This window comes from Myotis nattereri (genome assembly GCF_964212035.1).
Source record: "Myotis nattereri genome assembly, chromosome: 14".
Taxonomy (NCBI): domain Eukaryota; kingdom Metazoa; phylum Chordata; class Mammalia; order Chiroptera; family Vespertilionidae; genus Myotis; species Myotis nattereri.
The window spans coordinates 18,826,371-18,850,817 of record NC_138089.1 but is presented as its reverse complement, the minus strand read 5'-3'; the positions used below and the strand labels follow the sequence as shown (position 1 = coordinate 18,850,817).

The 24,447-nt window shown below is 39.0% G+C and overlaps 1 protein-coding gene across 1 annotated transcript in view; it reads right to left on the bottom strand.

Moving 5' to 3' along the window:
- ERC2 (ELKS/RAB6-interacting/CAST family member 2) overlaps positions 1-24,447 on the bottom strand; it is an 871,001-nt gene that overhangs the window by 589,546 nt on the left and 257,008 nt on the right. Inside the window, exon 6 of the mRNA XM_081105973.1 lies at positions 5,223-5,378. Coding sequence (XP_080962099.1) covers positions 5,223-5,378 — 156 coding nt within the window. The remainder of the gene's footprint in view (positions 1-5,222; positions 5,379-24,447) is intronic.

Here is a 24,447-nt window from a genome sequence, read left to right as displayed (position 1 = left end):
GAACATGGATATGTGAACAATATTAGGGGATATTTTTTTCATAATTAGGTTGAATTTATCATATCATTGTTATTTAAAAAAATAGAAAACTCCTGCCCTGGCTGTTGTTGCTCAATGGTTAGAGCCTCAACCCACTCACTGAAGAGTTGTAGATTCCATGCTGGTCAAGTGCGTGTGCCTGGTTGCAGATTTGATCACCAGCCCTGGTTGGGGCAAGTGCAGGAGGCAACCAATTGATGTGTCTCTCTCACATCTCTCTCTCTCTCTCTCTCTCTCTCTCTCTCTCTCTCTCTCTCTCCCTCTCTTTCTTCCTCTCCCGCTTTCTCTGTCTGCCCTCTCTCCCTCCGTTCCACTCTCTCTTAAACAACAAACAAAAATCAATGGAAAAAAAATATCCCCTGGTGAGGATTAACAAAAAAATAAAAAATAGTAAACTTAGAAGTGAGCATGATAAAACATGCTTTGACATCTGGTAAAGAAATACTCAGGTCCTAGCTGGCTTGGCTCAGTGGATAGAGTATCAGCCTGCGGACTGAAGTGTTCCAGGTTCAATTCCAGCCAAGGGCACATGCTTGGGTTGCAGGCTCGATCCCCAGTAGGGGGCGTGCAGGAGGCAGCCGATCAATGGTTCTGTCTCATCATTGATGTTTCTATCTCTCTCTCCTTCTCCCTTCCTCTCTGAAATCAATAAAGAAATATATTTAATAAAAAAGAAAAGAAATACTCAGGGCAATCAGCACCTCTAATCTAGTTTTGCACACAGTGGTTATTCTAGTTGCCTCTCCAAAAGCCCCTGGTTAGGGAGAAACTTTCTGGACCACCTTTAAAGCTTTCCATATATTTATTACAATCAGCAATAAGAAGGCACAATATTTAACTGCAATTTTAAGCTTGGTTTCCAAAGAGTGTGAGTCCCCCTCCTTATGCAGCATTCCATAAAGATGTCTGAAATGTTCTACCATGACTCTTTGAGTCTTTATAAAACATTAAAACAGAAGTTGTAAAGTCAACACTCTTAGCCTCAAATCTATCATTTTTTGTTAGTTGGGATCCAACGTCCTTTTGTGATTTCCATTTCTATCACTGCCTCAGTAAACCCAGTAACTTTAACAATTACTTCTCTATTTCCCACGTGAGTTTCAGAGCCTCTAGGATTTATAATTTAATATTTCTTTCCTGTTTTGGGAAATCTGTCATTTCACATAGATTTGAGTTCTTCCTACTTCCCTATCTGTGTGAAGTTGGGGGGTGGGATGATATTTTCACTTATCCTTCTAGGTTTTCTCTAACATTGATTTAAGTTTGCGTTCTTCATTGCTGTTTTATTTAGGCAAAAAAATACTACCACCTCTAAACCTAAACAACCTGCATTGCTCTAGCCAAAAGTGAATTCCCCTGCCATCAAATCTTCAGGGTAGTGTTGTTTTGTTTGCTCGTTAGTTTTATATTTTTATTTATTTCCAAGAGGAAGGAAGAGGGAGAAAGAGATAGAAACATCAATGATGAGAGAAAATCATTGATTGACTGCCTCTTGCACACCCCCTACTGGGGATAGAGCCCACAACCTGGACATGTGCCCTTGACCAGAATCGAACCTGGGACCCTTCAGTCGCAGGCTGATGCTCTATCCACTGAGCCAAAGCAGCTAGGCCATCCAGGGTAGTGTTTTGAGTATACTTCTTTACTAAGTGGTCAATATGAATGGACGGAAAATACTTTGAATATGCACTATTTTTAGTGGGCCTCAGTGGCTAGCTCAGTGCCATGTGCTAAAAACAATGCTTAACAAGATGGGGACTGCAATACTCAGATTCCACCAATGACAGCTTTATCCATCCATACAACTCTGCAAAATTAAAGAGTTCAAGAGATCCCCAATGGTGATACTAAATTGTTCTATCAATGTGTGTAACCAACTATTGCAAAAATTAACTCCTTAAATATCTGTGATGATTTCACAAGCAATATAGGCAAGTAAACTTTGTAAAGAATTATTCAAATAGGCAACAGTGAACCATATAATATGCTAGTGATCCGATTTTAGAGGCTATCAGCCCATGACTATCCAATTTCACAAATTCCATGATAAATGGTTTAGCCACTGGAATCAGTACACACAACCTAAGGGATCCCAATAGCATAAGACACAAGCACCCAGGACTAAATGTTTAACAATAGCTATGTCTTAACAGAACTGCTAGGCCATTCCTAGGCTTACTTAAGGAATCAAAGTAGAAGTAAGAAAAACAAGTAATTGAAGTAATGGTATGAAGTTTGAGCAATAACTGTTACGTTTCAACCCAATAAAAACATTCTTTCAATTGAGAAAATATAAAAAGATAACTTTTAGGGGTATTTTTTATCTAATTTTTATCAGTCTGTAAAGGATATGACATTATAAGAAGTCATTTTAATTTTATTTCTTAGAATCCCTTGTCCCCATTAATCAAATTAAATACAACATTTATTATTATTATGTTTGGTTATACTTCAATAATAATGGGTATAATTATGAACTGTGAAAATTAATAAACAAAACCTCATTTAAAATGGAGTCGGGAGACTAGAAAACTGTCATGCACATGTGGACCAACTGACCCAAGAAGAGGAGACAGGAAGTGATGCCATGTTACTATTACAGCAGGAGGAAGGAAAGACTCCTCCTGGCCCTGGAACAGCTCAGCCAATGGGAGGCTGCCATAGCTCAGCACTGAAAAGTCACTGCACTTGGAACTTGCAGTTTCTCCAGTGGACTCTTCGTTTACAACAGCCCCTCCCAAGTCCACAAAACTCCTCTCCTTTGTTTCTCTATATGTGTGTGTGATTTACCATTAGACTACATGTCCCGAATTGCAATTCTTTGTTGTTCCCCAATAAACTGTTTTGCTGGAGAAATACCAGGCAGTGGATTAAAAGTCAACAGCTTTTTTTATTTTTTTTTTGAGCCAAGAACTTAAACTATCTTATTTCATTTAATCCTTTCAGACAACCCCTACAGTGGGTGGTGTTGCCCCCATCTTATAGAAGAGGAAAGTGTGGTTGGGTGACTTAAGTCACTCCGCAAAGCCCTGCTGCTAGTAAGGGCAGGCTAGAGACTTCCCAGTCTGCCTTTGCCCTCAGCCTGCACCCTTCCCACCCTACTCCATAACTCCCCGCAGTCATTCTTCTGGCCTGACCTCATTGGGAATCAACCCTTCAAAGTAAGTCTCTCAGACAACTGCAGGCCAGTAACAGTCATGACTTATTTGCTGAAGACCATATAAATGCTTTATTTTACCTGGACAGGAGTCCACGGTGTGAGTGAAGTTTACAAATTTCATGGCAGTTTTCGTTACAGAAGAGGCTTGCACTATCTCCCACCATGCAATGACAGGGAAGGGAGGAAAGGTTTAAGCTGAAACAATCGTTTCCCCCAAACCTCAGATCTGTGCCTCTGGTCTTCATTCCCAGAGAAATTTGGTCATCACCTGCAGGCCACGCTTAACGGCCTGAGAGGGAAGGACTGCAAAAATGAAACCAGAAGGCAGGGCTGAGCAGGAAAACCTATTCTGCATTTTGTGGTGGTCCCAGAAAGGAAGGGGTTAGATTCAAACCCACTGGACATTCTCCTCATATCCCCACTCCTTGATCCAAATTTTTTTTTTAAATATATATTTCTTTATTGATTTCACAGAGGAAGAGAGAAGGAGAGAGAGATAGAAACATCAACGATGAGAGAGAATCATTGATCGGCTGCCTCCTGCTCGCCCCCTACTGGGGATCGAGCCCGCAACCCAGGCATGTGCCCTTGGCCGGAATCGAACCCGGGACCCTTCAGTCTGCAGGCCGACGCTCTATCCAATGAGCCAAGCCGGCTAGGGCCTTGATCCAAATTTTTATTCATAATCTCAATGTCAACTTACAGATGGAAAGTTGGCAGAATTAAGTACAGTTTTTGTTTTTTTCTCTTCGAAAAAGCACACATATGTACACACATATACGTATGGGGTGAAGCAAATGCTAGATATTATTATTTCCTCTCTATAATTTGCAAATTTTCTGCAATGAGCATACATTTATTTCACAACTAATAAAAAAATTAATTATCATTTAAATACTTTCTCTCCCTACTCCCACTGGTTTCTCACAGAAATATGCATTATTCTTAAATCTGCTACATTTTATAAGGCAATAAAAAAGAGTAAAATCTAGATCAAGAACAGGAATATTTACTAATAATTTTTTATTGGTGTGGTTATTATTTTCAGAAGCAACATGATTGAAAAATTTTTTTATTGGTGCGGTTATTATTTTCAGAGACAACATGATTTAAAGACAGCAATAGATAAAAGCACCTCAAAATCTTATTAGACCTATTGGACTATTCATATATTCAATAATTATGTATATGTAAAAATAATAGATATTCAGGTGCATGGTCCATTTGTAGCCCAGTTCAATTTTGAAAAATGTAAGACAAATTCTTCAAAACTAGTAATATGAAATAAATTAATGAAACATGTAACTATAATAACACATAAATATTTCATAGCAACAGATAATAGTAATAATAATGACCACTGTCAATAACAATGCCTGACATTTGTATGGATCCGACCGAGGACTAAATGCTTTAAATGCATAATCTCTTGGGATCATCAAAAAACCAAATGATAGAGGCATTTTTCTTTTTCTTATCCCTAGTTCACGGATGAGGAAACTGGGGCTTAAAGAAGTTGAATAATCTGTACAAATAGCAGCATTGGGACTCAAAGTCAACTTTTGTCTTAAACACTATACTAAAACTAAAATGTCCTCATATCATTCAAATCAGTTAAATTAACTTCTAAGATTCCCTTTTGAGAATCATCTTCTAGGGATGGACTCAAAATGTGGCAATGAAAGAAACTTTTTTAAATAGTTTTCAAAACTTATGAAAACTCAGAAAATTTGGAAGTAAGAGGACTATTACGAGGTAATTTTAAATTCCCAAAGCAGAGCAACAACAAAGGAACTCATTAGAAAATCCTGAACCCCTTTGTAGGCAGAAATTCTACCGAAGGTTTTCCCTGATTTCTTTTTGGAATCTATGCATCTGAACTAAAATTTTTGCATTCCTCTTTCTTGTCCATATATTTCATGATATCATATAAAGCAGGTTATGTATTTGGGGAAAGAATGTAAGTAAACCGTCGCTTTCCAGTCACACTGAGAGTATAACAGTTTGTAACTCTGGACCATACCTTGGTTTTCATGAACTTGGAGTGACTTTTGTAAACCTCTATTTGTTTGATCTCTTCCTCACGGTCCTCGGAGTTCAGCACGCCATTGGCTTTTAACATCTGGATCTCATCCTCAAGGTCCCTTATGTTTCGCTCCAATGAAGCAATTTTTGTGTCCTGTTTGTGAAATTTAAAAAAAAAAGAAAAGAAAAAAGAAAAGAGAAGGAAAGAATTGTTTTTCAGTGTTATCAAAACAGAATTTCAGATAGGAATTTTGGTAGTAATACAAATAACCATGATGTAGACATAGCCGTGAATTCAGAACATTTTTTTTCACTTCTAAGGAACGTTCATGAGATTTGTTAAGCTCCTAATAAAGATCATGTCTCAATAGAATACAGGGCTACCTAGATACATTTGCCTAATATCTGGGAATCAAATTACCAAAGCAATAGTGATAAAAGTGAAAATATCACTTAAAGTGGACACATTTTTAATTCAAGATATAGTTTACCACTGTATATCCTTAAGTCTACTTGTAAACATAAAAACGGTGTGTTCGTGTGTATATTCTGTGGCTGGTTTTATACGGCAAGCTTGGAATCCGACTGTGAGAGAGAAGGAAATTAAAATCTACTAATGGGAAAAAGGATTCTCATCTAAAATGCAGACATAAGTGAAATTAAATAACTGAAACTTGACTTAGTATGACTGGTACACTAAATATTAAAAATTTTATAGTAACTGGAAATAATATATCACAACATCATGATTTATTTGGCAAGCTGTCAGCTCCTAGCATCGCAAAAACATTACTACTTTGAAGGGTATTTCTAACCAATTGATTTACAGCAAAAATACAAAAACAAACAAACCGAGAATATGGGATTGAGAAAAATAAACATAGAGTATTTTTTAGAGGAAATGACAAACTCTGTACACAATGTAGAGCATAATAAGAAATGAAGCATTAGAAAGTAGAGAAGAGAAAGCTCTTATGTGGGGAAAAAAATCATCCCTCAAACTTCATTATTAGACTCAAGTCAATCTTGTAAATGAAACGTGGAAAATTTCACTTTAAGTTTTCCCACAATCACCATCTACCTGCCATTTAATTGTACAGATTCCAGGCACTTATATACATTTATAACTGAATATCAATTAAAACAAATCACCAAATCATTTTGTATCAATTCTTTTAGAATGTAAAAAATTAAGAGTTCCAAAATAAAGGCAATGAATAAACTATTCAATTCATAACTAACTAATTAAAAGGACTCAGCAACAAATGTGTCCATCCTGACTTTGTGACTATTTTCTACTTTATTTCCCTATATTATATGCCCGAAACATGTCTCCTATGGAAATATAATAATTATTGTTGTTAACATTGTCATCATAGTTAAAAGAAAAACAAGAATCTGCAAGAGAGACTTATTGGGCTCCACTGTCTATGTGTCAAGATCCAAGTGCTCGAAATGCTGGAGAAACACTTTTATTAATTCTAAAAAACAATTAAAAAATCCAAGAAGATAAAATAAAGAGATTCTGAAATTTGCAAGACTATTACGGATGGTACAGTCCACAGTATTCCATTTCCTTTAAACCGTATTTACTGAATTTTCAATTTCAATCTCATTGAAAATGGAGAAAATCCCCTCTAACATCATTAATGTTTTTACATATAGCCTGCCAGGCTTTTTTATTTTAGATGCAATTTCTGGAAGTCTAGTGTACTTCCAGTTTGAGTGAAGGGAGTCTTGTGGACTGAACATTTGTGTGACTCCAAAATTCATATGTTAAAGCCCTAACTAGTAATATAGTATTTGGAAATGAAGCCTTTGGAAGGTAGTCAAAGTTAGATGGGGTCATTAGAATGGGGCTCTTATGGTGGGATTAATGCCCTCAGGAGAAGACACACTAGAAAAGTTGTTGTTTTTTAAAAGAAAGTATTCTCATCTGGCAGGTGAGGATTAACAAAAAAAAAATTAATTAAATAAATAAATGGCAAAGGTTAAAGACAAAGAGAAAATCATAAAAGCAGCAAGAGAAGAGCAGTTGGTTGCCTGCAAGGGATCTCCCACAAGACTGTCAGTTGATTTCTCAACAGAAACTTCTTAGGCCAGAAGGAATTGGCACAAAATGTTCAAGTGATGAAAAGCAAGGACCTACAACCAAGATTAATCATATAATCAATAATATTGTAATAACTATGTATGGTGTCAGATGGAAGCTAGATTTATCAGAGTTGTCACTTTGTAAGTTATATAAATATCTAATCACTGGGTTGTATACCTGAAACTAATCTATAATAATAAAAAAAAAAGGTAATATGCTAATTAGACTGGATGTCATTCTGGTCGTTCTTCCGGATGAAGCCGGGGTCAGAGGGAAGCTGGTGCCAGCAGCCAGGGGAAGGAAGGCCTACTCTTGCACGAATTTCGTGCATTGGGCCTCTAGTATACTATTTGTACATCAACTGCAATTGAAAAATAAAAAATTATTTTTAAAACATTATGTTTTAAGCCACCAGTCTGTGGTCATTTTGTTATGCCAGCCCAAGCTGACAGAGGTAGGGAGTCATCCTTCGTGACTCACTTGAGCTCTGAGACATGAGAACTCCACATATAAAAAGAGCAGCAATAAGAAAAAGGCTATTAAAAAAGAATCTCTAAAAGTTCACAAGAATGTTCTTAAATAAACGACTCATTTTACCTCAATGTTTTGACTATAAAATTGAGACATGTCATTATAGAAAACTTAAAAGCTATTGATAATTACAACTGTCCATAATCACATCACCCAGATATACCCATTAACATCTTTATACCCTTGAAAGCCTTATTTTATTTTTACTTTAAAACACAGAAATGATACATATCAATATGATATAGATTTCTTCCCTTTATTGAGATGTAAGTTGACTACTGATGAGATGTACAAATATCTAAGTAGAATATTTATGAGTTACTGTAAGTTAAGTGTGAAAGGCAGGGCCAGCATTTCTGCTTTTCCTATATAAAATCTAGAAATTCAGACCCACGTCTAAAGTGACCGACCATATTCATATATATGTATGTATGTATGCATGTATGTATGTGTGTACATGTATACATGTATAAATGTGGTTTGTGTGTTTGTGTGTATGTGTACTATGATACACTTTGTAGTCCTCACATCTTATACCTTACTTTTTGAATAGCGCTTGGTAGAAGTTCAGGTTTCGATCACATCGACAAGCGAAGAAGATCCCTTCAGCTTTCCAGTCAATACTTGATGCTTTAGTTAGTAATGACCAGAACTGCCTATTTCTAAACGGGTTAGAAGGAGCTTCCACTGGACTTTAAAAAACTACATACTGCTAAAGAAAGATCAGCTGAGGTAAGATAGAAAATATCTTAACACAGAAAACCCTCTTGGCCTATAAACATCTGAACTAAAATTTCATCAAATGGTGAATCACATTAACTTTTACTAAGTTTTTTAAATTAACCAACAACTTTCTTTTTTCCTAAGAACTTCTTTTTCCCTTTAAACTTAGGTGTCCCAAAACAGAAGAAAGGGGGGGGGGGAGGGGGTATTGAGGAAGTTACTTGAATAAGGGTCTATTTTTTTCTGTCCTGATAAATATTTATGTTCTTACATAAGAAGTCAATTTCAAGGGCAGCAGAACTCACACCTGAAATCATGAGCATATAAAAAAGGAGGTAGTAAAATATTATCAAGATCTAGAGAGAACAGGTACAACATACATCAATACATTAGATAGTGTATTGACTGTGCCCAAGAAGAAGGTCAAAATTCTGAACCAGAGGAAGACAAAAAAATAAAAGCAAGTGAAATGTCAGCATCTCAACTGACTCACTTTGAGAAACTCACGGAGAAGAATGTTTTTCTTTTTTAAAAATCTCTAAAACTAGATAAATGACTAGAAACATATTTATATTTAAGTAGGGCTATGAAAGGTTGAAACTACTTCACAAGTCCTGATGGCTCAATGTGGCACATGGATGGATCCTGTCTTTCAGAATAGATACCAAACGCACATCCTATGTAATAAAAGGCTAATATGCAATTGTCCCCTAAACAGGGAGTTCGAGGGTCAGTTCAAACGGGAGTTCGACCAAGGGGTGGGGCCAGCCGGCCATCTGCCCTTGGCCCCTCCCTACAGCTGGACCCCACCCGTGCACAAATTTGTGCACCAGGCTTTCAGTGTTCAATAACCTTTTCACTGATCTAGACTAGAGAGAGAAAATTAAATAAAGACATAGGCTATAACATCCTGAAAAGTAACATTTTAAAAGAGAGAGCAACATTTTACTCCCAATTACCAGAGATTTCTTCATCTGAACATCTTCAAATATTATTTGTAACTGATATTTTTAAATTATATATTATGTAGTGATTTTCAAATACTCATCTTGATTATGTTTCACAAATAAGCAAGCTCTTGAGGCAAAGAATTGTGGGCCTTCCTTAGAAATGGGGAAAGTGAAACACAACACAGAACAGCCTTTCCGACCACGGAATCCAAATGCTCTGTGAAAAGGGGCTCCCAGGGTCAACTGCCATGGAAATGCTTGCTGGGCATTCCCAATGCACAACAGCTCTGGAAGTACTGCTGGTTCTGGAACTACTACTGCCAATTATTCCTTTTTCCCAATTGTTACTCCTACAGGAGTCAATTTTTGGGGAAGAAATTAGGACTTTAATGATCACATTAAGCTCATGGTTATATACGAAAGTGAAGAATCAAAACAATAATTTGGATTCCTCAAGGGAAACCGTGCCATGATTACACCCAATTTAAAATAATTGGGGGTTTAAATATGCAAATCACCTTGTCAACATCTGTCACTCAAAGGTGGTTCGCTGTGTGCCTACGCTGAACCCCAGCAGTGAGAGAACAGACTCCCCTGCTCCTGGAACACAGCGCTTCCCTTCCTGTCTCAGGGGGCATTCTTCGTAGTCCTGCGATAGGGCAACCATGAAGTTGTTTTGCTTTTACACTATTTCATGGTTAAAGACTGTAAAACTGTGGGAAACAAAGATTAAGGAGAAAAAATATGTTTGCCTCACTCCCCACCAGTTAGAAAAAAAATATCTGAATGGAGTGTCTCTTTCAAATAATTTCTGCCCACATCGTCATAAAATATACTTGTAAAACTTTGATATATAAATTGCAGATCTTAACTCCTACTTAAAGATTCATACCCAAGACGATTTGACATCTATCATTCCAAAACTAAAAACTAGGTATTTGATGGGAAACTAATAAGTAAACTACTGGAATTGAACACCAAGTAATTAACTACCCAGTGGGCCCAACTTGCCGATTCTTAAACCAGCCATGAATATTAGCACCAGCCCATGAGCGCAGGAACTAGAGCAATGAGGATGGAAGTCAGGCGGGAAGGCTGAAGTAAGTTTCTCTCTGCTTTATCTTTCTGTCAAAAATCATCTCCGGATTTTTCTAGGACATGTCTGCTATAGTCGATAGTAAACTTAAGCATAGGGAGTTCTCTCTTTCTTTCAACAAATATAGATTGAGAATCTACTGGGTACCCATCACTTTGCCAGGTGTGTGAGATCTCGACAAGATTCATGGCATCCTTCTCTCTCTAACACGGAATACAGTCTAGATCCCTGTTACTCAAAGTGTGGTCCACAAACCAGCGCCATTGACACCAGCTGAGAGGTTTTCAGAAATGCAGAGTATCAGGCCTCCACAAAAAACTACTGAAAATAAATCTGCATTTTCACAAGGTCCACGGGTGAGCATGGCATTCTAAATGACTGCAGGGGTCCAGCACACCCAAGGGACAAGACTGGCCAAAGCAGAAGAGACCAGGGCCACTTTACTGCCCAAGTATATTTAGAAAAGTCTGAACCTCATCTCAAGAGCTATCCACCGTGGCATGATGGTACAGAGGTCCTGGGAGCAAACTTTCTGCAGCATCTTTGCTGGTCAGGATGTCTTTATTGGCCTTTTCATGTGTGTCAACCATTACGTTCTCCTTAAACAGCAAGAAACGGATTTCAATTCCTCACAAGGAACTGTGAACACTGAAATGGTGAGTAGGGGGAACATCCAAAAAGCAACATCATTTAGTCACAAAAAGTAACAATTACGTTATTGCTGAGTGTCACTTTGTACTTTCCTTCCAAATACAGTAAGAATTACTGGTTTCACTTTAATATCAGGCCAAGAAAGAAAACACAAGCAGTTTTTACAAAGCACGGAACTGACTGTGATCACATATCGGTCTATGGACGTCGATCAACAGACTTAGGGCCAATTTGGTTTAAAGAAGAAGACGTGATCTAATGTTCAGGAAACGTCCCTACATAATTATATTACACTTTATTTAGAATAAAATTCTAGACTATTATTACTGGATACCACAGAGGTTCTTGAAGGCTTAAGCTTTAGAAATCATCTACTTGGAGTTGCAAACATAACTGAACAGCCCTTGGTCTTAGGCTATCTGAGTAATGCCCTTCCTTTGGAAGGATTTACTGTGTGGGATTCACCGCGGTTATGTGAGGCCAAGTGAAGCACTGCAGGGAAAAAAAAAAAAAAAAGTCATCTTGGGCATAAGCCATGTTAAGAGAAAAAAAAAACAGAAAAATAAAAAATGTGTCTTCTTTGGCCTTACCAAACTGTAAAGAGATGATGACCTAAGAAGATGACAGGGGACATGCCGTTTTTTGTTGTGGTGCTTTTGTGTTTGATTGTTCAGATGGCATCTAATTCTTCACAGCAAAATATACACACATGCGCAGCTTCAGGATAGACTACTTCAAATTAAAAGCCATTCGGGTGCTTTGGTGTTTCTTTTCATGGTCTCATTTTACTGCTGCTGACTCATTCTCAGGAAGCCCATGCCCCGGGAATGTCCTTCCTGCCAGGCTGTTTCTGTGCACATTACTAATGACCCGCGGGCAGAAGACGTGTCTCTGGTGGTTCTTGCTGGACACTCTGTGACCCCTGAGGTTTTGGTCTCCATGTGCAAATTTCTTGTTGTTGCCAATGGACTCAAGTCTAACAAAAAGCGCTCCAGGGGACAATCCAGCAGACCCTTGGAGAGTCACAAACCTGGATACAAATCCTGATTCAGGCGTTTACATCTTAGGGAAAAGACTGTGCCTCTCAGAACGAGGACCACGCTCAAGGGCATGTTAATAAAGTGACAAGTGAAATAGAACGCATGAAGAGTGCCTACTGCGGAGCCTCCTCCTGGAGAGTGAAGGGCCACCCCGCTATCATAAGCCCATTGGCCAGCTCTGTGGGGGACACATGTAGAATACCACAGCGACTCGTTTTAGTCCACCCTGTGTAACACCGCGAGCATGTCCCTAACCTTGCTAACCTTGTGAGGTTGCTATGAGAACTTAGTGAGTGACATTTAAACCTTCCAGAATCTTAGTGAACACACAGTAGGTACTCTATAAGGATTACCTTCCTTCCTATTTCCCGTGGTAAAATATATCTATTACTTCTTTGTCAGTCTGCTCAGCTGCTTTTCCTTTGGGGGACCACATTCCCCCAATTCCCTGTGGTTTTCATGGGGTTCTGATGTATGACTCTGCCCTATGGCAAGTTCCGTGGACCCTCTGGACACAATGACTGATCCAGGAATGCACGCATGATGCCACCGGGCCAAAAAGAGGCATTTTAAGGGACTGGCATAAATCCCGGGGGCCTCTCCTTTTCTGAGGTTATGCTTCTCCTTTGCTGAAATTACGAATGATATGGAAAACACAGGCCTGTGGCTGGTTGTAAGCTTCTTTCATTCATGAATCAGAATCTGCCTGAATTGTTGGGCCCTTATAACATCATTTGAATACCTAGATACAGCTACATCTGAATCATCCACTTCCCAGAATACCAAAACACAATAGCAGTGTTTTGGCCATTTTTAACCAAAGATTATAACATGCAAGTGATAGTGTGAAAGATAACACCAAAATATAATTAGATATAATATTCTGTATGGCTACAGATAGAGATGTGAAAAATGGGTTAAGACCGCCATAGCTGAGTCAAGAAATCTAGAGAAAGTACAGAAGCTTACTGTGGGGTTTGGAGATGGATAAGAACCTATAATAATAAAAGCGTAATGTGCTAATTAGACTGGATGTCCTTCCGGATGACCTTCCCGATGAAGCTGGGTCCTGGATGCCTGCCAGCAGCCAGAGGGAAGCCGGTGCCAGCAGCTGGGGGAAGGAAGGCCTATGCTTGCACGAATTTCATGCATCGGGCCTCTAGTAAGGTTATAACAGAGAAGACGAATTCTTTCCAGCCAGAAGTAATAATACACACACATTCAAGAGCATGTAGCATGGTGTCCAGCACATATTATTTAATAAATATCAATTGAAAGAATAAGAAAACAAGATTAGAGTATATATCAAGGAGGGGGAAGAAGACACGGCTGATTAAAAAATATAGATCACTTTGTGTTGCAGAGGAGTTAGAAATGAAAAGAAGGCGAGGCTGAATGATAACCCGTCTTCAGCAGAGGGGTAAAAAATAATGGAAATCATGTAACAGTCACAGAAAATAAGAGAGTGACGTTTCAAGAAGGCAGAGAAGTCAAAGAAAATGTTTGGAGAGATTAAAGGCTAAGAAAAAAATGAGGATATCACTGGTGACATGAGGGCTGTTTCAATGGAGTTTTGTTATTGTTATTGGAAACTGAACCCCAGTGTGTTAAATACCACAGAGTGGGAGGAGATTGTTGAGTCTTTCAACAATCAGAACAGCACAGGGCAGGAACCCAGGGAACAGATACCACCTGGAGCCCTGGAACCAGGTCTGGGAAGGGCCTGCAGGGCCAGGGTTTAACTCTTTAGTTGCTGGGTTGGGGGAATCCTGGGGTAAGGACTCTGGTGAGGAGGTACTCTGGGGTAACCAGAGAAGTACTTCAATAGTTTAACAAGCCAGATAGCTGCACCTGTGCCTCTCAGCTGGCTAGCAGCCCTTCACAGAAAGCTGCTTCAACAAACACTGCAAGCTTTCTACATCCCAGAGCATGGAAGGGAGCACTGACTAACCCACACTCATTTCCCTCTCCATGTGCCTGTGAGCCACACTAATGCCAGTGCCCAGCTGTGGACCAGGTGGGTCAGAGTCATCTAGGGAGTGAGTAAAAGCGAGCGATGATTTGGTCCCACTCCAAAATATTCCATTGCAGGAGAGGAGAGGGTGACACAAAAATCTGTATTTGTCTGTAAGTTCCTCAGGTTGGGAGACACACACACACACACACACACACACACACACACACATTTACTTTTTATACATGTGTTCCCTTCTGTTGAAGTTAAATATATAAATATAAATGCACTATTTGAATATGTATAAAGGAATAGCATGGGACAGGGGCAAACAATGTTTCTTCATTCCAGTCTTAAAAATGCAGTTAAAACAACAGTTAATGGGTATTGATTACTTATGCAAGCACTAGGCTAGAAAAATCTCATTAAGCTTCCCCCGAATCCTATGAATTAAGGACTAATTTTACCCATTTTAGGATCAGGACATCTACAGAACGGAAATAAGTTGCCCAAGGTTTTCCCTTTGCTGAAATAACTTTCTAGGACCAAGATGGAGCTGCTCCTGCCCGGGGTGACACACCAGCAAACCGAAACCCCCATCAAGCCCCTGTGATTGCTGCACTGGCCCAGAACCAGGCAGAGTAGCCAGTCACCATGCCCAGGTGCCACTCATCTCCTTGTTCCTTCTCACCCAAAACAAGGTGACTATGTGGCCCCAGCCAATAAGGTATTTTCAATTTTTCATCCTTGTTCTTTATCCTATAAAAGCTTCCTGCCTTTAGTCCCATTTTGCAGTTGTCTAAAGGGGAGACCGTCTGCTTCGTGAAACATTAAATAAAATGTGTTGGTATCACCTAAGCTGTCTTCTTTAACCCTTTTTTAACACCTTTAATAATCTGGAATGGTTCCCTCCACAAAGCCTTGCCTTGAACAGGAGAGAGGAGGCCACATACTGGGACCTTGCCATCTGTCCCCAGGCCAACCTCAGAGAGCCTGGCTCCCGAGAAGGTGTGCACCTAGAAGCTGGGTGTTTGGGTCCTTTCTTCCACACAGCACCTTTACCCTTTGGGTCACAGAGCAAGGTGCAAAGAAAATAGAGCAGAGCCTGGGGCGAGAGGAAAGCGAGGAAGAAGTTTCAGAAACTGCTTCCAGGTGACAGCAGCCCTCATGTTCACAGCCCACCCTCCCTCAGGCCGGACGGACATCACCGTCCACCTTCATCGGGATACAGTGAGGGTTTGACTTCCCTGAGGTTCTGGGGAACCTCTTTGCTATTTTAGGGACTCCTAAGAAGATGGTCACCTGACCACTTGTTCTCGTCCAGTGCTCTTTAGGAAAAGGCTGGGTGAGGAAGCGCTCCTTCCTGGCCGTCCAGCAATCTGAACTTGCTCTTCCCACTCCTTTGAACCCACTGCCCCAAAGCCCCCAACAGCCCTGGTTTGGGGCTTCATTCTTCGGATTTCTAAAACATACCACAAGTCCTTCTATGTTCCACCAGTTTGTCTCATGGAAAAAAGCAACAGGCGGCAGAGGAATTCAGGCCACCCCAAGTCACCAGTGCGGCCTGATGGATGTGGAAACTGGACCATGCCTTAGGGATGAGGCATGTGACGGCCGGCACACTGTCATTACTGAGCCTTGAAAGGGGAAGTTCACATGAGGCCTGTGGTAAACTTCTAAACCCTGCTGGCGAGGGTGCATGCCAATGAGGAAATTGCAATCCCTAAATAAACAATAGGCTGGGAACCTGAGCACCAGCAAGGGGAGGGCAGGGGCTGCAGGCCGGAGCAAGGCTGGCCAAGATGGAGCAAACAAAGCAAAGATTTCAAGTTTGCAAGAATGTGATGTCAATTCAGACACCCCAGGCAGGTCCTCTGAGAATCCAAATAGCCAGTCACCGAGCCTCCAGACTTGGAAAAAATTTGAAAGTAGGACACCAAGTCCAATCCTTCATATGCCAAATGAGAACAGTGAGAGCCAGAGGGGACAAGTGACTTGCCAAAAGCCCAACAGCCAGAAAGCTTAGTCCCTGGGCCCACTGGGGGCTGCTATATTTTTTTCCACTGCTTTCCCCTTTCAAAGATGCTTTTAAAGTCTTTCCACAAGCAAACTGTGTGTGTATTCAGAGCTCTGGCTGCCTGAAGTAAGTTTGTAAAATTCCTTCTCTCTGGTGGTCCTTGCTCAAATGTACCACCTCTTTTTTACAGGGAAAACTCAGTTTCCAGGCTGAAAGGGAAGGGATGGAGAAGAAAAGGATTCCTTGCGCATCTACTATGTGCCAGGGTTTTCCCATGTTTAACTCCACTTTAATCCCCACCACAGTCCTGTGCAAGCTGGCACTGCATCATGGTCCCATTTCACAGATGGGAAGGCTGGAGCTCAGAGAAGCAGTAAACCAATTCTAATTTTCATAAATAACCTAACCTTCTCCCTTCTGGAGCCTTCTCAGTTCAGCAAAAGAAAACAAGAAAAGAAGAAATTGTGCATCCTAAAGCTTTTTGAAAAATGGTTTTTCTTCTAATCAACTTATTGTTATTGTTCCTGAATAATAATTCCTAATCATTCCTATACAATGAATGCACATTACTGAAAACATAAAAATTTGGTGGGGTAAAAAAGAGAAAAAAATCCTTTATAATCTCCCCATCCAGAATTAGTGGCAACATTTTGGTACATTTTTCCCCCAAGCTTTTATTCCACATTGATAAATATATCTTCTTTATACATTAAGAATAATAAGTCTCTAACTGCTATAAACTTTAGATATACATCTCTTCGTTGGTTATTTCATAGTTCTATTTTTATGTTTTACTTTGTAAGTAATCAACGTTATTGATCTTTTCCTTTGTAATATCTTTATTTTTACAACTTTATTGATATATAATGCTCATGCCATAAAATTCACCCTTTTAAAGTATATCATTCAGTGGCCTGTGCACCCATCACCACTGTCTAGTTCCAGAATATTTTCATCACTCAAAAGCCCTGTATCCGGTCATTCTTTTTTCTCCCCTCTCCCTAGTTTCTAGAAACCACTAATCTACTTTCTATCTCCACGGATGTGACAATATTAGACATTTCATACAAATGGAAATGGATAACATGGGGCCTTTTGCAACTGGCTTTTTTCACTTAACATAATGTTTTTAAGGTCTAGCTATGCTATAGCAAGGATAGGTACCTCCTTTCTTTTTATTGTTGAGTAATCGACTGTATGGATATAACATTTTTATTTTTCATTCAAGATAATGGACATTTGGGTTGTTTTGGCTTTGTGGCTATTATTAATAATGAAGCATTTGTGTACAGGTTTTTGTTTGTAATTCAGTTAAGGTGTACACCTAAGAGTAGAATTGCTGCGTCACATGGCACCTCTATGTTTAACATTTTGAGGAATGGCCAGATAGTTTTCCAAAATGGACTGAACCATTTTACATTCCCACCATCAATATATAAGGTTTTCCACATCTTCCCCAACATTTGTTGTCTTTCTTACTTTAGCCATCCTAGTAGAGGATAAATTGTATCTAACTGTGGTTTTGATTTGCATTTCCCTAATTAAAAATCTTGTTGGACATCTTTTCCTGTTCTTACGGGCCATTTGTATGTCTTTTTTGGAGACATGTCTATTCAGATTATTTGCCCAATTTTAACAGGATTATTTGCCTTCTATTGTTGCATTGTTCTTCCTTTATTTTTAAGTGAAGTTTTAAATTAAAGTGTGTGTGTGTGTGTGTGTGTGTGTGTGTGTATATATATATATATATATATATATATATATATATATATATATGCCTAATATGCAAATTGTCCCTGCAGGAGTTCAACCGGGAGACTGATGGCTCGCTATGACATGTGCTGACCACCAGGGGCAGCGCGGAATGAAGGAAGGCACCAGCTGGCAGCCAGCAGCTGAGGAAGGGAGGCCCCAGCCAGTAGCCCGAAGGCCCCGATTGACCCTGACCACCGGCCCAGCCTAGGGACCCTACTCATGCACAAATTTCGTGCACCAGGCTTCTAGTATTACATATAAGAAGGCAGCCATGTCACAGATTCCCAGCATGATGAGTTATGACAAAGTGACAACACCTGGGCACATGAAAACCAGATCATGGAACAGAATGTCACTTGTACCAAGAAGCTTCTTTCATGCCCCTTCAACCTCCACGCAGCCTTCTTCCTCCAGAATAACCACTACCCACACATCTAACCACTGATTACTTCTGCCTATTTTTGAAACACATGTAAACAGAATCATGTTGTATATGTTCTTATCTGGTTTCTTTCAACACTGTTTTGAGGGCATTCAATTATGTTATTACATGCTTGGTCCTTCTCATTGCCATATAGCATCTCACTGCATGAATATCCATTATTTATCCACTCAACTGTTAATAGCTATTTCATTTGTTTCAAGATTTTGGTTAGTCTGTATATAATTATGTTGTGTATCTTCTGTTTAAATGAGATTTTGAACAACCATTGTTAGATTTGCTCCTAGATATTTTAGGTCTTTTTTAATACCATCAGAAATAATAGTGTTTTCTAGATTTCATTTTGTAATTGTTACTGATATGTAGAAATATGATTCATTTTAAAATACTGACAATCTATCTGGCTAAGTTCATTTATTAATCTAATAGTTTATACATGGATTCATTGAGATGTCTTACACACAAATTATGGTGCCTGTGAATAAAGGTGGTTTTATTTCTTCCTTTCTAATTCTTATACCATGGATATCCAGACTATTGTTCAATAGAAGTGAGAGCAATAGGCATTCTTGTCTTGATCCTTATGTCATAAGGAAAGCTTTCAACATTTAATAGTTAAATATGTTTTCTGTAGCTTTCTTGTAGCTACCTCTTATTAGATTAGGAAAATCCCCTTTCTGATCTGTTTGCTAAAAGTTTTGGGGTTGTTTTTGTGTTTTGGATTTTTTTTGGCATGGGTGGATGTTTCACTTACCAAATGCTTTCTCTGCCTTTATTGAGATTTTTTTTTTTTAAATGTCGGGTAGGAGCTCAATATGAGATTATATTAATTTTGCTCCTTTATCCCATTAAATAACATTTGATATTTGATAAATAACATTAATTGATATACAAAAGGTAGTCCTTGTATTCCTGAAATAAGCACAATTTAGTCATGTGATTTAATTGTCATTGGATTCAGTTCACCAGGATATTTTATATCAGGTTTAAAAGAGATTGCTTATACATCTCCTTTCTTGAAATGGCTTTGTTGGATATTAATATCAAGGTTGTATTGGCCTCATAAATAAGATGGGAAATGCTCCCCTTTTTAAATTCTCTAGAATAGTTTCTGCATGATTGATGTCATTTTTTTTTCTTCAGATGTTTAGCAAAATTCACTGAAAAAGTCATCTGGGCCTGCATTATTTTGTTTGGTTTGCTTTCTGAATTATGAAGGGTTTTGTTGTTGGTAAGATTTTTAATTCTAGAATCATTTTTAATATATGTAACTACTCAGATATTCTATTTCTTCACATGCAATTTTAATAAGTTGTTTTAAAAATAATTTTTCTAAAATTTTAACTCTATGATCATAATGTTGTCAATAAAATCCTTTCCTATTTTTAATGTCAATAAGATTGATAGCAATGCCCCCCTTTCAATCCCGACAATGGTTACTTGTGCTATCTCTATTTTTTCAATTATAACAAGAATTCACATTTTTAATCTCTTAAAAGAAGCAGCATTTGGTTTAGGGGCTCTCCTCTAGTATATGTTTGGTTTTTATTTCATGAATTTCACCTTGTATCTTTACTTCTTGTTTTGAATGTTGTAATTACAGTTGACATTCAATATTATTTATAATAGTTTCAGGTGTGCAGCATAGTGGTTGGACATCTATACAATTCACAAAGTTATCCCCCAATAAGTCTATTACCCACCTGGCACCACACATAGATATTACATTAGTATTGACTATATTCCCTATGCTATACTTTACCTCCTCAGGACTATTTTGAAACTGTCAATTGGTTCTTCTTTAATCCCTTCACCTTTTTTACTCAGGCCCCTAAAGCCTCTCCCCTCTGGCAACCCTCAGTTGGTTTTCTGTATCTATGAGTCTATTTCTGTTGTCTGTTCATTTATTTTGTTCTTTAGATTACACACATAAGTGACTTCATATGGTATTTGTCTTTTTCTGCCCGAATTACTTCACGTACAATAACTCTAGGTCTACCCATACGGTTGCAAATGGTAAGATTTCATTCTTTTTTGAGTGCAGGTAATATTCCATAGTATATATGTACCACATAAATAAAACAAAAAGACAACCTACTGGAAGAAAGAAAATATTTACCAAAGATACATCAAATAAGGGGCTAATATCCAAAATTTATAAAGAACTCATATAACATATTATTAAAAAAATAATCCAATTAAAAAATGGGCAGACCTGAATAGACTTCTCCAAAGAAGACTTACAGATAGCCAGCAGGCATATGAAAAGATGCTCAACATCACTAATCATCAGAGAAATGCAAATTAAAACCACAATGAGATATCAACTCACACCTGTCAGAATGGCTACCATCAATAAATCAACAAACAGCAAGTGTTGGTGAGGATGTGGAGAAAAGGGCACCCTCATGCACTGCTGGTGGGAATGCAAATTGGTGCAGCCACTATGGAAAACAGTATGGAGCTTCCTCACAAAATTAAAAATAGAACAACCCTATCACTCAGGAATTTCACTTCTGGGTATTTATCCGAAGAAATCAAAGACACTAATTCAAAAAGATATATGTAACTCTATGTTCATTGCAGCATTATTTACAACTAGAGGCCCAGTGCATGGAACTCATGCACTCGGGGGGTCCCTCAGCCCAGCCTGTGCCTTCTTGCAGTCCGTGAGCTCTCGGGGGATGTCTGACTGCTGTGGAGATGGGAGAAGCTCCCGCCACCGCTGCTGCGCTCGCCAGCCATGAGCCCAGCTTCTGGCTGAGCAGCGCTCCCCCTGTGTGAGCACACTGATCACCAGGGGGCAGCTCCTGCATTGAGCGTCTGTCCCCTGGTGGTCAATGACCAACCAGTCATTCCGCAGTTCGGTTGATTTGCATATTAGCCTTTTAGGATAGCCAAGATATGGAAGCAACCTAAGGGCCCATCAATAGACAATTGAATATCTTTATTATTTCTTTTCTCTAACTCTCTTATGGTTTAATTTAGTCTTCTGCTGTTTTAAAACTTAAAAAGTCTTCTCTCAACCAAACTGAATGACCTGCTCTTCCCAAGACACTCTTCATACTTTTCAGCCCCTTTGCCTTTGCTCATCTGCTTCCCACTATTAATAAATCATCTCTCTCCACTTAATCAAGATCATGTCCATCTTTCAAGGCCTTCAGGTACTACCTCCTCCAAGAAGTAGGCCCTGTCCCTCTCTCATTTGACATCCTCTAGCCCCTGCAGCCCATTTTGCCATTTTTAGGTCTCTATTTGGACACTGGTTTACGCATTTCCTTCCAGAAGCGCCTTAAAGACCAATCACTCAATTTTTCTGAAAGGCTCCCCATGGTGCTGGGCACAAAATAGATGCTCGATAAACACTCCTGTTTGCGACTCAGCCTCAGGAGTTGAATTCATACCAACTAAACCTGTTTATTGCAGAAATAATCAACTGGCAACTCATTTAGAATCAAACACATCATAAGGAGCATTTGGGCAAAGAAGAAAGTAAGTCTCATTTTTAAAAAATCTTCCTTGCCTCTAAATGACAACTATATATCATACAGAGCTACCATTTAACTTGACATTTTGCTTTTTCTGGCTATCACTTCAAACCCACATTTCCCCTCTTATTTTAAAAAAAATAGTTAAATAAGAAAAAGTGTGTTTTTTTTTTAAGTTGAAAGATGAGAAGATGAAGAAATTTCTCAACGACAAAGAAAAATAAGCTAAAGGATAATTTTTGGTATTGTAAATGGATAGTGCACACGAAAAACACAAGGCTTTCCAAGTTTGAATGAATTATGCTCCACACTATTATAAAGATTTCAGGGCAAGACTTGAAAGTCAGGCGGGGAAAACAGGGCATGTATTGGCTGTAGGGCACATATTTAGAGCCTATTTGGAGAGCTGATAACACATGTGTAAAAAGGGTGAATCTTGACTTATGGCACAAAATACAACACTGGGCCTTTCCAAAAATACCAAATAGACCTCTCCAATTCTCATGAGCTGCCTCAACCTGATCATTGATGCAAACCTCAGTTCATAATTTTCAAAGTAAGTGTCAAAAGAAAAAATAGTTGAATGGGCAAAGGACCTAAATAGACACTTCTCCGAAGAGGACATACAGATGGCCAAGAGACATATGAAAAAAACGCTCGAAGTCAATGATCATCAGAGAGATGCAAATTAAAATGACAATAAGGTATCACCTCACACCTGTCAGAATGGCTACCATCAACAAATCAACAAATGACAAGAGCTGGCGAGGATGTGGAGCAAAGGGAACCCTCTACACTGCTGGTGGGAATGCAGACTGGTGCAACCATTATGAAACACAGTATGGAGTTTCCTCAAAAAATTAAATATGGAACTGTCATTTGACCCAGTGATCCCACTTCTAGGAATATATCCTAAGAACCCAAAGCACCAATCAGAAAGAATATATACACCCCTATGTTCATAGCAGCACAATTTACAATAGCTGAGATCTGGAAACAGCCCAAGTGTCTATCAGTAGATGAGTGGATAAAAAAAGTTGTGGTATATTTATACTATGGAATACTATGCAGCAGTAAAAAAGAATATCTTAGCCTTTGAGACAGCATGGAGGGATCTGGAGAGTATCATGCTAAGTGAAATAAGTCAGTCAGAGAAAGACAAGTACCACATGATCACACTTATATGTGGAATCTAAGTAAAATAAACTGATGATGGGAGTGGATCCAGAGACATGGAAGCATAGAACAGAGTGCGAAATCTCAGAGGGAAGGCAGGGAGGGTAGGTGGGTGGAAGATAATCAACCATAAACCTTGTATGCATTATGCATAACCCATGGACAGAACAATAGGGTGCTAAAGGCCTGGGGGTAGGGGGGGAGAGGGCAGGCTGGAGGGGGTCAATGGGGGGAAAAAGGAGAGCATATGTAATACTTTCAACAATAGAATTATAAAAAAAAGGAAAAACATAGTTGAATGTATGGACTATTTTCATTAAAAGTAGACTGGAGGATTAGAGAGTGTGAGAACTTTGGAGGAGAAACCTGTGTTCAAATTTCAACTGCCAACCGACTAGCTATAGAACCTTGGGCAGGTTGCTTATCTCCATTCAACCACAGCTTTCTCATCTGGGAAATGGGGCTAATTATGCCTATGCACGAGTTTTTATATGTCAGGTACCCTGTGCCTGTGTGGCCAGTGGTGTTCGAGCTGCAGGCTGTCACTGGTGGTTGTTATTGTTGTTACTTTTCTTAATAGCCACAAAAGGAGCCAGGCAAAATTTAAATCCTAAAGGCCAACATAATGGCTTGACTAGAAAAACTAGGCTTGACACAAATGTTATATGAACACATCATCCCAGGAGAAGAAATTATTCTGAGTTTGTGTTTACACTCAAACAAGTAACAGTTCAAAAGACAGATGAAATATACACCTAAACAAACAAAAAATAAATAAAAATACTTCAGCCATTACATAGTTTTCCTGATTAGATCCTAAGACTGGAATTAAGTTCACACTGGAAACTGGGATGCATTCAATGGCCTAGGTTTGGATTTGAAATCTCTCCCTTCCTAGCTTGTGTGACCTTGGGAGAGGTTGGCAAGTGGTAGCTCTTGTCTTCTCCATGCTCCAGCACCTTCTGTGCCTGGCAGAACTGAAATGGCTGAATTTGACGAAGCACTAAGATGTCTTTTAGGGGAAACTTAACCCAACTGCAGGTCAGCTCAACCACATGGAGAAGAGTAGTCTCCATGCCTGAGCACCAAGACAAGGCTTGATTTTTAGTTTTGATAACAAAAATCAACCTTACCACTGGAGTTTAGCATCTGAATACAAGTCACACTTTTTTTATCAACAGCACAACTAGAAGTGGACAATTCAGTCAAGCTCAGTCTTGAATTGCTTACAGCACAGTTCCCATGGAGAGCATGGTGGGGACAATTTTGCTAAAGAAGAACCACGTATGACACACATGTGCCCTG